The sequence below is a fragment of the Ambystoma mexicanum genome, chromosome 5q (genome assembly GCF_040938575.1).
Source record: "Ambystoma mexicanum isolate Mex_15411 chromosome 5q, UKY_AmexF1_1, whole genome shotgun sequence".
Lineage (NCBI taxonomy): Eukaryota > Metazoa > Chordata > Amphibia > Caudata > Ambystomatidae > Ambystoma > Ambystoma mexicanum.
This window is the reverse complement of record NC_090933.1, coordinates 503,930,426-503,948,480: the sequence shown is the minus strand read 5'-3', so window position 1 is coordinate 503,948,480 and position 18,055 is coordinate 503,930,426. Positions and strand designations below refer to the sequence as shown.

The 18,055-nt window shown below is 43.0% G+C and overlaps 1 protein-coding gene across 1 annotated transcript in view; it reads left to right on the top strand.

Annotated features, from left to right (window-relative positions):
* The window catches only part of LOC138497475 (maternal DNA replication licensing factor mcm3-like), a 345,395-nt gene that overhangs the window by 172,339 nt on the left and 155,001 nt on the right, over positions 1 to 18,055 (top strand). Inside the window, exon 10 of the mRNA XM_069620977.1 lies at positions 8,506 to 8,680. Coding sequence (XP_069477078.1) covers positions 8,506 to 8,680 — 175 coding nt within the window. The remainder of the gene's footprint in view (positions 1 to 8,505; positions 8,681 to 18,055) is intronic.

Here is an 18,055-nt window from a genome sequence, read left to right as displayed (position 1 = left end):
GTGCAAGAAAGATTAGACCATGAGGCAGAAACATCAGCAACATGGCAAGCGTGCTTATGTGCCTTGGCCAGTGGGGATCAAGTGGGAAAATCCACCATGATGTCTGCGCTGCTAGATTCAACCAAATGGAAGAGAACTAGTAACTGAGCGACCGACGGAGCCTTTGGGAGGTGCCAAAGAAAATATGGCTGTGGAGTATCCCCAACTAGCTCAATCAGATACTAGTCAGAAAATCCAGTGACAGGAGTTGGAAAATAAAGGCTGTCATCAATCCCTGCAACCATTATTCAAAAGAACCAGGAGTCACCTAGAATACCTCATCAGACACAGCAACTGCGGACCCTAATGTCTGCAAGTAGGAGGCTTTCTAAAAAAGCATTAACTCACGCACCAAAGATAGGTGACGTACCGCAAACAGGCGATGACCAAATGAACTGCAGTAACGACTTGCAACACGACTTTCGTACTAGACAAACGACAGGTGAATATCTTACAACATGGTGAAGAGTTTCCGATCTTCAAGCGACATATTCAGCTTGTCGACTGTTGTCCGACACCTCAACTAAAAAATAATGCACCTCAGCCAATAAATGAGGACAACTAATGCGAAGAAATTGAACATCAAAAATGGTCCAGTATAAAGCAAATGGCTTGCATGCATCTTTAAGAAATCTGATTACGCTGCTGCACAGTATAATGGCAAGTGCGGTCAGTCTAGCCCAAACTGAGCTAGGGATACACCAATGTTTCACACAAAGCCTCCAACACACCTGTGCAGCTGTTCCCCGAGTAAGCACAATCGGCACAAAATGTCAAGCACCTCTTCTACAACGGATGCCGGCAAGGAGTCCCATTTTAGAGGAGCATGATCAATGTAGAATGAAAGATCTATTAGAAGAGAACACAGCTATTCCACCAAGAGCCCTGTCGTGCGACAATCTACCTTCGGAACAAAGACAGTCTGGTGCCCAACTACAGCAAAAGGCACCTACTATATCACTGGAAACTACAGAAAGGAATGCCGTTACAACGGTCGATCCGCCTATATTCCTAACACTGTCACAAAAATGGTGTAACGCCAAGTCCAGTGCACCTCCAAGGTTTCCGCAACCTATTATCTCAAAAGTGGCTAGTTCATGTGATCTGATCCCAAAGGGACCTCGTGAGCGGCTGAAATTTGCATCCATTTCTGTGCGGAATGCTGTGACAACTCTGACATGTCTTAACAGCAGAATTGAGAAGATCCAGCTAGAGAACATACTGACCGACAGAAATGATGCAAGTCTAAACAGAATGTGATGCATCTACTGCACTGTGTCCCTGCACTGCAAACTGTCCATTCAGACGACATATGAGTGGAATACGTAGACAAGTCCAGAACCGACTGGGTTATCCTTCACATAAAATCACATACAATAAAGGAAACTCGCATCCACTCGGCCCATCGGAACTCCATACACAAACCAACTTCACACCCCACGCATCAACAGGTCCAAAGCTGGTGGGCTAGGCTTCCCTTACATTGCAACCAGATTATGGAACGCACTACCCACTGACATCAGAACAGAAAACTCAATCCTGGCTTTCCGCAAAAAGCTCAAAACCTCCCTCTTTGCCTAAACCCTTTTGCCTTGCTCTTTATTATGCCTGTAATATATACGGTCTGTCTTTCTTATATAACAAATATGTCTGACGAGCGCCACAATGCCACGCTATCTCTCATGCGTGTAGTGTAATATGTCTGTGTTGCTTCTCATATTTTTCTGTAACCAAGAAAGCTGTTCTGTAACAAGTGCCACGATGCCCCCGGGCTGTTGCGCGCTCTACAAATTCGATAGAAGCAATCCCAGCTAGCCATTTGGGTTTGAACCACAAGAACACATTTCGTCTAAACTGATTAGAAACTTGTCAAAGTCACCAAATCTTCAGTATGAAGTGAACAGCCCGCAATGTAACCTACAGACCTCAAAAACGGGATTTGATGCACAGTCGGCTCATAAGTCATATTTGCTAATACTGGGGAGTCAGCTGGAACAACCATTTTCTAGATTACATAGATTGCCTAGACCTCATTCCGCAACAAAGCAGTGATCGTGAAATGCTGAAGCTGACTTTGAATATGAGAAGTGGACATGCGTCAATTCACATGCTTGAGTCAACTACAATAAACCAAGGTGGCAATCGACTAAAAATCACAAAGATGTCAATTTAACTGCAAAATATCTTGAATTAGCAGAAAACGATCTGGGCAACATCTCCTATGCTCTGCTTCTGGCAACCTACAAAGTGGTGAAAACAGGATTTGGACAATTACTAATGATACCTAAACGGCTCTACAGCATATCAGTTGTTGAACATCGGAAGACTCTACGACGTGACTTAATAAACATCACCAACACTCCAATACTCTGCCGCACCATGCTGCAAAAGTCACAGTCTAAGGAACACCGTGCTATAAAAACTGGCTGATCAGTTTTAAAAAACGCAACCGAGAGCAAGGGGAAACAATGCTAAAAGCAATATGTAAATCAACCTCCAGAGACACATGGTCAATTATCAATCCTATTACCCTTAACCAACAAAGAAGGTTGAGTAGTGGCATCTCAGAGTGGTGGGTCTAACACTATTCTAAAGTTTACACTGGTATTCCGGAAGATGATTCAGTGATTACGAGCGTTCCATGCAAATCTTGGAACCTGGTAATATCTGCGGCTGACGTCGAAGAGGCGATTTTGAGAAGAGAAACATTCAGACGCTGCCGGGCCAGATGGTCTAACAAATGTGCTGCTCCAGAGCACTGGTCAAGGGTTATAGCAATATTATACAAGCTTATCTTAACACTTGGTATGCTGCCAACATCGTGGACTCCTGCTATCATCCCTATCTTTAAGAAGGGCACTAGAGACAACCCGGCTAATTATAGACAGATAGCCCTGTTGGATGTCATTGGAAAACTCTTTGTATCCAATTTGCAAAAAAGGCTAACTGAATGGGCAACCTCTGTCAATTTTTTGGACCCAAGACAGACTGGGTTCACAAAAGGTGTAGGAACTGATCTCAACCTATTCATTCTGAATTGAATGAAACTGGAGTCGATAAAGATGAAACTCAACCTATTCTTTGCTTTTATCGACCTAAAACAAGCCTTTTGATAGTGTAAACTGATCTAAGCTATGGGCAAAATTACAGGCATAGGGTTGCCCTAAAAGATCTGCTGCATCAAAGCCTTCCACACTAATGACTATGCATGTCCGACTGAACAATAAAGGTGAACGGTCATCACAAACGACCATTAAAAGAGGAGTTAAACAAGACTGTCCATTAGCTGCCACTCTGTTCAATCTATATTTGGCAGATTTACACCAGGCCTTGCAAGAAAAGCCACTTTCCTCCTAAGATAAATGACCAATGGATATCGGCTGTGATCTATGCAGATGACCTAGTCCTACTGGATCAAACACAGTGGACTACAATGGTCATTCATTGCAACTTTGTCAGTTAATGACTTTGACTTGATCATTAATATTGACAAATCAAAAATGTCATTCGGCTGCAAACGAAGTGGGGGGGGCAAGATTTTCAAGTGGAGACTAGGCTGCGAACAACTACAGGTTGTAGAATCAATTTGTTACTTGGGGATTAAGTTTAACAAATCAATAGAATAAAAGATTTGGCTAAGAGCAGTACAACAAAAGCCAAATTGTTGGCCCACAAGGATCCATACTGCATGCAAGATGTGGTAAACTCTCATTGATACCCCTGCATACCTTCTACATACAAATGATGGTTCCAATTCCCACTTGCGTAGGAGGGGCGAGTCTGAATCTGCCATGAAAAACTTGGAACTCCTTAGAGCGAAAGTTGTGGAAATCAACAATAATGGTGCCAAAGAGTTTACCAATAGTTGCCATCAGAGCTGTTCTTGGGTTGCAATCATTGCACTTTTTTTTCCCTTTGTTTTTGGTTTATTTAAACCTTTACAAAAAATGTTCACAAATATATATTTTTTTACAAAACATTAAGATACTGAGATAAAAACAGAACAATCCTACATTTGCTACTTACGTATAAGGTACTTAAGTTACGAAGTTACCACTTAAAATAATTCACTGTCATTACATACATAAAATACTTTGTAAAACCAATACATCTTACACATAAGCATTTAAAAGGTTTTCTAACCTAAACATTAGATTATTCAAGGACATTAGTCTGATCACACTAGGTCACAAATAATTCTCAATTTCATTGACACGTATTTTCAAAGCCTCACTCTTTTAGTATGGAAAACATTATCGCTATTGAGGAAAATATCAATGCACAAGACACCTATTCATACAGCATTTTAAAGCCAAAGGTTCCAGGAAAGTGTCTTGATCTCCTAGACAAATGGAAAGAAAAATGCATGCACCAACTGGATTATTTGGAGTCGTTTTTGGAATAATTTGTTTGTACCCTTTGTGGGGTAAAAGAAAAACTTAAGATGACAAGATTGGATCCACACTCTAGAATTAAGAGAACAATACAAATCTCTTAAATTTGGCTCCGGAGCCTAATGCTCTAAATATCTCAACCTACCTGCAGAAATTCCCGAGCAGATACCACCACAATCTGTTTCTACGCATAAAATGAAACATCTACCCAACAAAGAAGCTATTATATACGCAGAAACATGAGATTAATGACGGTGTGTTGATTCTGTAATATCCCAGAGAACATGGAGACAGTTAAACCTCTCATAGCGACGTGTCCAGCAGTGATTGCTGAAAGATCGCTATTTCTCCTGAAACATGTCAAGAGTGCAATCTCTCTGACAGCAGATGAATGGTGGATCTTGTTTCTCCATGGTGGGAAATCGGCACTAGTATGGGGAGGAGTACATTTATTTTTTATTTTTTTTAGATAAAATACTAGCTACGTATAACATCAAGATTAATAGGATGCTCACAATTAATCCCTAGCCACATATATTTTTTATAAAGATGTAGGGAGTGATGAAGAATGGCTTCACTTGGACTTTTAAAGATTGATGATGTGGTGTGTAAAGAGTTTGTTATAAACTAATTCACAATTTCTTTTTTTTTTTTTACATTGTCCATGAAATCACAGCACCAAACATTTTGGGTCATGTATCTGGAAATTTTGATTTGTTCATTCCATAAGCTGCATGAGGATTCACCAACTTAATCCCACACAGCAATCTATAATGTAAATTGTTGCAATTTCCACATGCCACAATGCTAAAGAAAAAACTGTTTCTCCAGATGTTCGATTGTCTGACATTTGCCTTCATGACTGTCCTGCAAGTGCCAAAATCCAAGCCTGGATTCTAACCAGACTTTTCTTAAACAAATTGATATTCAGAATCATGATCTTCTGTTTTCAGTAAGTCTTTGATGTTCTTACTGCATTGAATACAAACTTTGGAGGTTCTGAGAATCTTTTCACATTGGGTCTTGATTGAGACTACTCTACGCGTCCCTCAAGATCTGTTCCATCTATCTCGTAACTGTTTACATTTTTTTGTTTTTTTCATTAATTTAGCTTCCTATTTTGCCTGCAAGAACTCATCGGATAGATGACCTGATCTTAATAATTATTTGACTCTCGTTGACTGTATGGTGAGGTGGTAATGTTGTGTGATGCATGAAAGCTTTATTGATGCAAAATGTTTTTGCATTTTGGTGATTGTGGCATAAAGTACTGAATGGATTAACAATTGTTAATTCCATATAGCACAATTAGAAATGCATGTTGAGATTGTGATCTGTGGCTGAGAACCTGCCTGATCATGAGGGCAGACTGTGATTGTACTAACTGCACTATGGCTGTAACATATGGTTACAATACGATTTACTCTGTTAACCGTGACGGCTTTATTATGTTAGTCAGCCATACAGAAAAGCAAGCATTAGATGGAATGAACAGAATATGATCTTCAGAAGTGAGATCTTTTCATGAACATAACCATCAGATTGGAGTGAAGGATTTCAGATTTTGAAATTAGTTCACATGTGGTCAAGACCTAAGAAAACATGCACAGTTGGAAGCCTATTGGAGCAAATGACTCTATATCCTCATTCCTGGCGGGAAGAATGAGCAAATCATTATTTTATTGTTATACTTTGTAATTTCTGGCTTGAAAAACATTTGATTTAGTGTTGGTCCCCCATTGAGGTAAATCATGTGAAGAATTTGAATTAACAGGCAGTTCTTTAGAAATTTTTCTTTTGAAAAATGGAAGTGGTTTTCCTTACATGTGTAGACTTTTCTAGTTTATTTTTATTTGTTTTAGTTTAGTAAAACTAAGGTGCTTGGACGACCGCATTGAATGTAATGGGTGGTGCAGTCATTTTCACTTGCACAGCATAGGTTTAGAAAGGAGATGACATTCTAAACTGCATGTCCTATTGAATATTATTAGTTATGTTGTTGGTTCATACCATACCCAATATTTGTTGACATGTGATGTGCTTCTATTTTCTTGGATGATAGTTCTTCTTACATAGAAGTATTTTCTAATGGGGATATATCCAAAATGCATGGTGATTTTAGTCTGCCTGAAATACAACTGGTTTGATGTTCACTAACACAATTTCAAATGCATTTTAATCAGTCTTGAATTTGAACCACTTTTTAATTACATTTAATGCAATCAAAACCTATATTGAGTGCCAACCTAACTTCCCTGTGCCCCAATTCAGCATCTCCCATTAAGACGGAGAGGGGGACATAACTTGTAAGACAGTTCTGATGATCATAGGGGGAAGAAAAGCAGTCTAAAAGATTACCGTTACCTGGCTGAATTTGCTCTTTGGTATGGTGTTATGGTGACTCGATCAACATAGTTCAAAATATAAGCAGACTGTTGCCTAGTCCTATTTGGCTGGGGTTTTGACTCTGTGAAAGGAAAGATCGTAAGAGATATCAACATAGACTTCTCAATGTGAAACCATTCTAAAGGGCTCACTGATTCTGAGCTGGCAGTTGCTCAGAAAGGGACACAGAGGCAGATGTACTGTGAGGACCTCTTCATGAAGCAGTTCTCTATATTTCAATTTGAAATACTGTGCCTCTATTAACGTTAATGGGCTTAGGTTCTTAACAGCAGTGCCTACTGGAATGAAACCTGTAGTTCTTTGGTCCCCACACTTGGCTTGAAGGCTTTCAAACAAACATTTGGAAGTACTTCCAGCTGTGATGGATCTTTACAGCCGCTTGTTGAAAGGTGGGGAAGGACTTAACTATGAACTCTTGTCACCCCATCTACTCCTACAATTCCACCCGGCAGCCCATCTGATCATGGTTGCTACTACATTCAAAATGCAAAGCCCTGCATTTAGGTGGTGGTTTACCTCACTATTTGACAGGTTTGGCTTTGTGTTCAGTCAGTAAACCTGAATTGCCATATGGGAAGAACTGTGTCCGTTGGAACCAATAAACATATCTTGTTAATAGAATTTTCTTCAAAAGGCACTTCTAGCCAGTTCCCCATCCTACAGAGAACATGTGAGGAGTATCTGTGGTTGGAAAACCTCTTAAAATGTAAGGTGATGGATGCTTGCATCCTTTGTTTAGGCCAAGGAAAGATAACACCTGAATCCTTTCTTACCATTGCATAAAGCATAATAGTACCAAGCGCAACTCTGAAATGGTCGCAATAAGGCCATTGCTGGAAAGGCTGCGATGAAAGGCAAAGCTACATGTGGTCTTGGATGATGATTCTATGAGTGTTGAACGAGCACTGGAGTAAGTGTTGGGTAATTTGCTCTGTGGTTCTGGCTGCTCGGCAGTTCTGGAGGGCAAGTTGCAGCATAAAGATGAACTTTACCTGTGAGGTTGTAGGTTGCAAAAATGTTTGTACTTTTGTCTGTGGCCTATCTGGGGTCTGATTAACTCACAGCGATTTAGCCTTGGTTTGGGTTTTGGGATGGATTGTTGGCGAGGCTCGTTGTTTGGAGAATTCCAATGGTGAAAATCAGTGTTACAAAATAAATGTTTACCATGTTGGAGATTCTTCAAGAAGTTTTAATTGCCAAGTGCCACTGACGGATTATCACTAAACTTGTTCTCCGATATCTATGCTCTTTTCTGTATTTTTAGCCCATTCTGGTTTTAGTAACTCCTTCCGAGTCAAAGTCCCACATTACACGAGCTCTAGAATATTCACGTTTCTGGAAGTTTGAGTTTAAGCTTTGAAATTAACCCCTTAGAGGAATAAGCCAGGGCTTAATTTAGTAATGCTGGATCTCCTACACACTTAATTTCATGCACGTTTAGGCTACTAATGGAGGTGATAATTTACAATAGAATGAACCTTGTGATTGTATCTGTTTGACCTGTTGTTCACCTTCTGGATCTCGCATGAAAACTGGATTGCAAATAATTTAAATGCCCCATGAATTTGAGCAAAAAAGATGTTTCAGTGCCCTAGTTATTGTAGACTTGATGTTCACATTTTGACTATAGTACTAACTTCTTTTCATTTGTTCTCCATTCTGAAAGTATGATCAGTACAAGACACCCATGGAAAACATTGGACTGCAAGACTCTCTTCTGTCAAGATTCGACCTGCTCTTCATAGTTCTTGATCAAATGGATGCAGACAACGATCGAGAAATTTCAGACCATGTTCTACGCATGCACAGATACAGAGCACCAGGAGAACAAGATGGTCACGGTATGACTTTTTTTTTTAGATTTGTCTCCTAATCCTTCACACCTTTCTAAACATGTGGGCAAGCAGCAAAATATGTACCTCGAGTGGATTCATTTTGTTCTGTTCAAAACAAACTAGAGAAGACTGTTATACATATGAATGGAAGTAGCATACGCCCAATACAATAACCAGCTAGCTGTCGCCCACAAATACAAGCTGTGCTGGCCTACTAAGCTTCACTAGGTATAGGCTTTGCCATCCAAACAGCATGGTACAATTGACAGCAAGTAAATGTCTAGTGTGTTTTTAATGTATAAGCACAAAGAACTAGAAATGATGGCCTTTGTCACTGGATCAAATCCAGTCATTTATGCACATGTATGTAAAGTGTATGTATTGATGTTGGTCAATTAAAACTATGGCAACAATATCCATTTTTCACTACACTTCCTTTTTGTATATTTCATATGCCCATGCTATATGTTTAAAATGTCAACCAAAAGTGAAATCCCTTTAAAAAAAAAGAAATAAAATGTGTGATGGATACAGTCTTGGCTTACTAGCAGAGAGATTCAGACAGATTTGGTCTGGTCAGACTGCACTGCTTCCTACTTTTGGCACACTTGACACACCTGTCAGCTAAGGTTATTCTGCTGTAAATTGACTGGGAGGCTGGCCATCGCTAGCTGCTTGTTTTGGAGTGGGACATGAGGGAGAGACCAGCTATTTCAGGGGAACCACTCTGTTCCCCACTAATGTCAATATGAACAGAGCATGATTTACATTAAGTAGACACTGTGTGTGTACATATATGGGAATTGTAGGAGTCCTGTACTATCGGGACAGGCTTGTGCAATCCAGGAAGTGGGACCCATTCTCTTTCTGTACCATAGTATTGATTTCCAAATTGCCCTCCAGCAGTGCAGAGTACCTGGAGATCCTACTATGTGTAGAGGATGTGTTTGCCATCTGAAGTATAGGCTCTCGTAACCTTCTGTACAAAGATAATGCAGTGCTTAATTTGTGGGGGTGGTTGCCGGTGCCCAACACTGGCACTCTTTTTTTGGGCACCGGAACTCATGCGGGGCCAGCGCATGTGCAATCGCTTTGTTTGTTCTTCCACTTCGCTTTGATTATAAATCATTGGGCTTTGTCATTCTGATCTCGATCTCTCTCGTGCTTGCAGGTTGCAGGCCATGGCTGGCTGGGCCTGGGAGGGGCCTGCAATAGCGATGGACAACAAACTGTTAAAAACGGCCAATGAAAACTACCATTCTGTTGTCACTATGCAGTTTTTGATACATTCTGTATAGTAACACAGAATGTGCAGTTTTCATTGGCTGTTCTTCTGAGCCAGTGAAATTACATGGTGACGTGTTGTTGCCACAGGAGGCAGCACGACGCCGCCTTCATTTCACGAGTTACTGTGAAGTGAAGGTGTCGAGGCTTGGCGGCGTCGGTCCTGACTTGAGAGAGAGAGAGAGCCTACCCTGCTGCACTGCGTGGTGCGGCCTAGTTGCTTCCTGGGGCCCCTTATGCCTGCTTTTTCATTTGTGCAGGTGCCAGTGTGCGCACCCGGCCCCGCCCACCCTGAGGCCCAACAGGATACCAAGTCCCAGCCGGCAAATCGGGTAAGTCACTTGTTGTTGCGTGCAGTGCAGCCTGAGCCTGTCACGGTCAAGTGATCAGGCAAGGAAGGCCCAGGTTGGGCCCGGGCGGCAGCACGGTCCACTGGTGGTGTCCTGACTGCCCAGGAGTCAGGACCCCACCAGGGGCCCGTCTGCGCCCGGGCTTCGGTCTCTGTGACCTGTGTGAAGTGTGCTGCTGACTGCAGTCTTTGCCAGGCCCAGGCCAATTTCTGTGATCAGGGGCTGCCGGCTGCCGCAGACTGAGTCGGATGACTCTGCCGCGGGCGGCCGAGCCCATGGATTGTGCCCAAAAGTATGTGTTTTACTTTTTTCTTTAAAAACCTGACCTTCCGTGGGGCCGGTGGCCGGGGACCCGCCCCACGGAAGGTAGGTTTTAAAAGAAATAACTTATTTTGAGTGGCGGCTGTGGCCCATCACTTTGAAAGTGATGGGCCCCAGCTGCCCAAATATACGTTTTGTCTTTTAAAATCTCACCTTCCGGGGGCCGCTGCGCTGTGCACCTATTTTTGTCATCAGGCTCAGCATGGCTGTGGCGGGGGTCGCCCCACGGTAGGTAGCCTAAGTGATTGAGGCAGGGCAAAGCCCAGGACCGGGCAGGGCACGGGCGGCAACGTGGTCCCACTAGTGTCTGTCACAAAAGGAATTCATTGTTGTTTGCAACTTTGGCCACTTTTTCCTTGCTGCTGAGCCCGTCTCGAGACAATTGTGTGCCCCAGTCTGATCTGGGATAGCATTCATCTAAGCGAAACATGAACTGTGAATTTTTGCCTGGGTGTTTCTGTTCTTCTTTTTAATGTTATCGGCCTCATTAGTTCACAAACGAGCTTCAGAGAGGGGACCTGGAACGGTGCACGTATTGGGCTGAAACCAAACCGGCTGCACTTCGCGAGAAAAGCCCATGCAAAGACGAACTGCTGAAATGCCATTTCAGGCTTAAAGATACGCACATGGAAACTAGACGGGGATAAACATGGTGCACGTGCCCACTAATCTGTCTTCATAAATAAAAGCACTAGTTGAGTATTCGTGTATAATTCTCAACCGTCTTTTGCTGTCATTTTTTTACATAATTCCAGCGCATGTTTTCTATCCTGATGTGTGGTTTAAACACCAGATGTGTCCCCTTAACATGGGTACAATACGCTCCGAGCATGTGCTCCGAATGAAAGCACATGCAATCCTCAGATAGGAATCCTCATATAGGGAGGTGGATGTCTGTTACACCCTGCAGTTTAGTAAAGTATGTCAAGAACATGTCAGTGGGAAGGAGATATCTGAATATGCATTCTCCCCTGGCTTCTGAATATTGGGTGACAAAACATATTTAGTTTTTTAATATGTTAAGGTGGAAAGAGGCCCTAAAGCAGAAGTAGCACAGGCCGTTGATTTCACAACTGTGGGCCTCATTACACGGATGGCGGTAAGGATTTACCGGTACCGGTAAAATACCGGTAAATCCTTACCGCCTTACTACGAGGTCCCTTTGCGGGTTGGGGGATTTAACGCCTGCTTTTTGCAGGCGTTAAAAACCAACCCGCAAAGGGACCCAGGGCGCTAATTACGGTACTGCAATTTGCGGTACCGTAATTAGCGCCTTCCCCATTCCCATTGAGCCCTATGGGCCAAAAATGGGGAAGGGCAATGGTGGAAGGGGGAATTAACGTCGCACCAACCTTGAAATGGGGCGGTAATTCCCCTTTCCGCCAAGGCGGTGCCGGTATTTTACCCGCATTAACCATGGCGCTAATGGCGCCATGGTTCTCCGCCATCCGTGTAATGAGGCCCAATGTCTTGCAGAAATGACTTTTTCCAAGTTCTACAACACCATGCTCATGCTTGAAGGAAGGGTGAAGGGGGGATGCATTTATGAGATGTGATGACTGATAAGGGCTTGAGAGGAAATTGATTACACAAAACACCTGGATGAGGTGACTGAAGAACGGGCTGAGAGGAGGGTGCTCTTCCTGGAGGTAACCAATTTACAATATTTGGTGTGCTTTAACAGACTGTCAGATGGGGCAGAAGGGGTAGAGATAAATACAGTGCAACAGTGACTGAAACATAATGCTTTTTTTTATTTACTTGCATTTTTAAAGCACTCGCACAGACCGGGGGCATCGAGGCGCAGTTACAGGAGGAGCATGTCTTCGTTGCGTATTTACTACTAGCCTGTGCCAGCAGTTGTTGCAGCGCCAAACATGTGACATGGAGCAGCAGCAGTGTGATGGGCTGGTGGGGGGCCGATCTAGGTAGGTCTAGCACTGAACTGGCGCGGCCGGCGCGCCGGCACTGAGGGTGGCTTTGCGCCCGGCATTATGGGGCCAATATTTTTTGGGGACTGGCACTTATTTTTTTACAAAGTAAGCACTGACATAATGCACACTTGCAGAGCATTGTTTCCCCACTCCCAGGAGGCATGGCCATTGGCTGAGGAGCGTATGACCCCTTCATAGAACATGCCAAAGGCAGTCCGGATGTTTAGAAGCTGGGCATGGGGAATGTAGCCATATGTGTAAAGGTGACTGTTTCAGCATGCACTTCCTTGTAAATAGGTTGCTTCTTGACTAAACTACTGCAGAGTCTCCACTTATGAGTGAATAACTGATGCATGGCCAGGGCTTGCAGTCTACCCCAAGATGTAGAGGGTGATAATTTGACAGTGTTTAACTCTAAGGTATGGTGAATGTGTATTATATAATCAGACGTGATCAAGTTGAGTGGTACATTTCATGCAGGGTGTCGCTAAATCCCTTGTGTGGTTATGGGGTCGCCTAGGGTTTTGGTTGTGGAGATGATCTATAGGATTACCCTCCCATAACCCCCTTCACTTCCCAGGAGGGCAGTGTTGGGAGGTATACGTATGGACGGATCCCTGCTAGAGAGCCTTAAAATAGAGAAAAATCTACACCACCCAGAAAGGTTTCCCCGGGCTCTAGATCACAATGGGGATGAAATGTACCAAAGCATTGTTTTTTGGCAGCATTTCTGCTCATGAGTAAAACCAATTTACATTTTTAAATTGCTCAAGCTTTTCTTTTAGACAGATGCGGCAGAAGGTTGAGTTTACCAACTTCTGAGCATTTTGTGACGATGTATTGATTTCAGGCTGCAGTAACAGGAGGAGTAGGGGCACGTGAATTCCTTAATGGTGTACAGGTCAAATAAAGGCTGGCTGTGCCCCTTAAGGCTCAGGTGAATCTTTTGGGGGGCAGCCTGTCCCTGCTCTCCTCACCAAGACAGGCCACCGAAAAAAGATCTGAGGGAATAGAGGGCAATAAAAGCCCATGAGCTCTGTGTGGGGTGTTTAGAGCTGGAAATTCAGTGTTAACCAGGAACTTGCTAAGCACAGAGTACATGGAGGTTTGGGATTAGAGGTGAGTAAGAGGTATTGATTCCAGTGAGGTAAGACACCTAGTAATGGTGCAACTCTATCTGTTCCCAATTTTCTAGATCTCATACTGACATTTTAGCACCAGTCTTTATTCTTGAGCTATATAGCAACACATGAACTATGTGGTGGGAGCAGCAATAACTATCATCATGATTCAAAAGCTAGTACAAGATTTGACATTTCTTATGAATACCGACCCAAAGATTCTCCGCACAATCTTGGCTGAATTGGCCAAATCATACTAAAGCTTGTGCACCCAGACTGCAGAGATTGGAGCTTCTTATTAAATCATAATGCTACTATTCTATAGAATGTCAGTTGTAAGAGCCCTACTCTCAGTGCTGGTTCCAGCTTCCCTGCTATATGTCCTTGCTTGGCTCCCTTGCATTCTCCCCTTTGCCTTTGTTTTCTCCTGCTCGGCTTTAGGCTCCATTGGGGCCGTAGAGCAGTGTATGGGGATGTGGGATCCTGCCTGTCTCGGCTCATGAGATGGAACTTGCAAACATCCTTAGCCTTTTATATGGATAGAGTAGGATTAATGGTGTTAATGGGATGGGTAGTAACGGTGCATTGCAGAAGCTGCTGAAATTCATCCCTTCTCTACCAATTTTTGTAAGGCACCTACATAGCATGCTGGTTTAGTCTCGTTTGAGCCAGGAGGTCCCCTCGTATTGAATTGCAACACGAAAGTGCGCTGTATAAAAGGAACTTGGGGAGTTTCTCATTTTGAAAAATGGACATGCACTCAAAACTCAATGGTCTGTAGACTGGATTAACATTGGCAATGACCATGTTTGAGACTGAAAGGTGGGCTGAGTGAGCCCGGCAGCACTGAGCGAATTCAAAGGAAGCAGGCCAACAAAGGCAGATTGTAAAGAGTGAAATGATTGCATTTATTTGTACATTGTAATGCCACAGAAATATCTTTAAAAACAAAAAGTGTCATCAAATGTGTATAAAAAGAATGGAAAAGCCATTTGTAGTAAATGCAGACTAAAAATTCCCAGGATCTGGTCACAAAAACATACTATATAATAAATTAAAATCATTTTCCATTCAAAATTCTATTGCGTAGATTTTGAAAGTTACAATTGCCTAATCTATTGGAGTACTGAATTAGGCATTGATGTAGTTTATCCAAACTTTTGAACACGACTGCTAAGTATTCAACAGTTGGTTCGAATCGCCACACAAGCGAACAACAATCGTTTTAGTATTGTCCTTCAAGCACCCACGATTTCCAAAGAGTTTGCAATGTTAAATTTAATTGCCATACACCTACACACTGCATCACTATCCGGGTAAGCTTTAATATAGGCTGGAACCATTAACACAACTCCTATAGACCACCACAAACCTCTTACTGTTAACCAATGTAGGCATATTGACTAGATGTTCCTCTGTCCCGGGTTTTCAGCATGCTTTCAACAGTTGACTTCTACATGGTGTCTCTCACCCCATTGTTCATAGATGGTTTTTAACTGATCATACCTGATAGAATGGAGGGGCCAGTTATACCTTTGCCCCTCCATCCTACTATATGCATCTCTGGGCCGCTGCAAGAAGGATCCATCCCCTGCATCACACATCTTCCTTTAAAAACATAAGCACTGCTGATCGGTTCTTTTATTACAGGTGTACAGGTTGCATTCTAATCGGATATACTCAATAGGCCAGAATGTTTTCATATGCATAAATCTCCGAATATCTACAATTGCATCCTGTAATGCCCTCGCCAAACTTCCGCCCCCATATATTGGTGGTGGTAGTATTTTCGCTCTGTATTGAATTGTCAGTAAGGTCTGCACCAAATGACCTCCCTGTGCTCCTGCAAATGTATTAATACCAACTGCCTGTTCTACCTTTTTATAGTTGCTCTCAAAAGCGTATCCCAGAGCAGTCGATCTTAAATTACGCAGCCAAATATTTATGCGTCTTTACTTGTTCCACTACTTGCGATTCGATGTGCTAGGTAAACTTACATTATGTTTATGTTCAGCATGTTTATTTTTCATATAGTTTGCTAAAGCAGCAAGATTCTGTAGTCCATCTGGTGTGTAATATGAGAGGTCTTCGGCATAACCAAGGCTTGACACCGCCATATTGCCATACTGGGTGGAATTGGTCCCTTCACCATCTATTACTGCATGCGTTTCGGGAAAATCTATTAAATGGGCAAGGTGCCAGGATACTGCTTTTTGACTCCCTTCTACATTGTTATCCAATTTGTGTCTGTGCCTTCTAGAGATTTTCCCGGGCAGACTATTTTTTTAATCCATATGTAACATGATTTTTCTGTTCTTAATTTGCATTGGTCATAGTGTCGCGTTGAAAAAAAAAATTTTGGGGTGCTCCTTTACCATAGCTTTTTCATTGCCCAAGACTTGTGGGGTATGTGCATGTCATTTTTGTTGGCATTTGTAGTGCATTTTTTTTTTTTTTTTTTTTGGTGTAAAGAAATGGCTGCATAACATAACTCACTATTGTCTTATGCCTAACGTTTTTCCATTAAATTAAAATGTGTTTTTTTTTTTTTAATTGGGTGAACATAATCGTTTTGATTTTCATTGGGGCTTTGTTGCTTATGTATAGTCTCATTCTGGCATGAAGTGCAACCGTTCCAGTGGGCAATGGCTTAGCCAGTTGCGAATTTGTCTAGGGTGGCCAATTAGTCCTGTCTCTGAACTACCAGATGAGCCCACTGTTTATGGCCACAGGACCAGTCTATTCACCACTTTGGTCATGGGAGCCTCTAGCTCCCCAAGCCACCTGTGGGCAATGGCCTTGGCCAGCAATAATTTTGGGCAAGGTATTTCCTCCTCCTACCATGACCTCCCAAGCCACTTGGAGGTGATGGCAAGTGGCTCTTCTTCCCTTCCGCCCCCACATAGTGGCCAGTGGCCTTGTCAACTGTCAGTGGTGACTTTGGGCGGAGCATGCCTTGATTTTCCCCCCACCCAAATAGGGACAAATGGCGACGGACCATGGTCCCAAGACCCCATGACCACTACTGCTGGACCTTCCAATGCCCAAAGTGTGCCTTTGCCTGGCTGTTTTAAAACCATTGGTGGCCTGTGGGTTTTGTCTTAGATGAAGCCCATGGTTCCAAAGGCTTTTATTTTACATTTTTACCATGTAAGGTACCGCTGAACCCCTTCCTTTTCCCTCCCTGGTTATGGGGCAGCCTCAAGAGACGTAATATGCTCCCTTGTAAAAATGTGTGCAGTGAGTGTGTGGCAGTCCGGAAGTGTCCTTACAGTCGGGCGCTGTGTTCACTCCCTGTTGAATTGTTTGCCCTGCAAAAGTGGTGCTTGACTATACGGTCTGCTGGAACCTATCATTACCTGCACGTACATGGAAGTGCAGAAGTGTCCTTGCTGTCTGGCAGTGGTGCAGGGGAACTGATGTCTGGTTGTAAAATGGAGACTTGGGGAACCCACTACGGTCAAGATGCAGTTTAATTTGGGGTACGTTTGTTGCCTTAAAACATCAAGCTATATGCACAGCGTGAACAGTCTCAAACATTGTGGAGTGTGCTGAAATGGCAGAACTAAGTGTGCAAGTAACCAAGGGGGTGGGGGGGTGAGAGGGTGAAAACTAAATTCACTCGCAATTGCTGATCTGGTGAATGAAGCAGTAGATGTTGTGGCGATGTCTCCTTCCTAGGAAACCTTTATCATGTTGGTGCGGCCGTCAATTATGGCTGCCCATATACCTCTTCACCTGCTCGAGTAAATCTGACTGGGTGCGTTAGGGCCCAAAATAATGCCTTGGACAATAATGGCGACACTACTGCGCAAAGTAAATGAGGTAGCCGACGCACCGTTGCTGTCTTGCTGCCATTTGCTGGGAGATGTACATGTAGCAGCAAATCAGGATGGTTCTCAGATTATCCTGCAGGATAAGGATTACAGTTCTTTTATAGAATTGGAGCAATCGATGAAGCTAATCCCAGGCTCACTAGCACATTCGGACCACTCTGCATCATCCTAATGGTCCTCGGCATTATTCTCATCCCTGAGGTAGGATCCAGAGAGTGAGACGCCCCCTATGGGCTGGAGCACGATGTCGGCATTGCATTTTGTCCTTGGTCCACCTATGAGAATATTAACTCTAATTTGAAGGATCATGAGCGCTTATTGAATACACTGAATTGAAGTATTTTATTGATGTTTATATAGTAGTGTCTTAACAGAACTGTACCTAGCAAACCTTCTGAATGGCAGTTGCCTCAGCCAGAGTTTCACAATGATAGTCGCTTAATGAATGTGCAAGTTGGGTCGGTGGCTCAACAAGATAGTGGAACTGCAGGAGGAGATGGGGGCAGACTTTGAAACAATGGAGGACTGTGTTTTT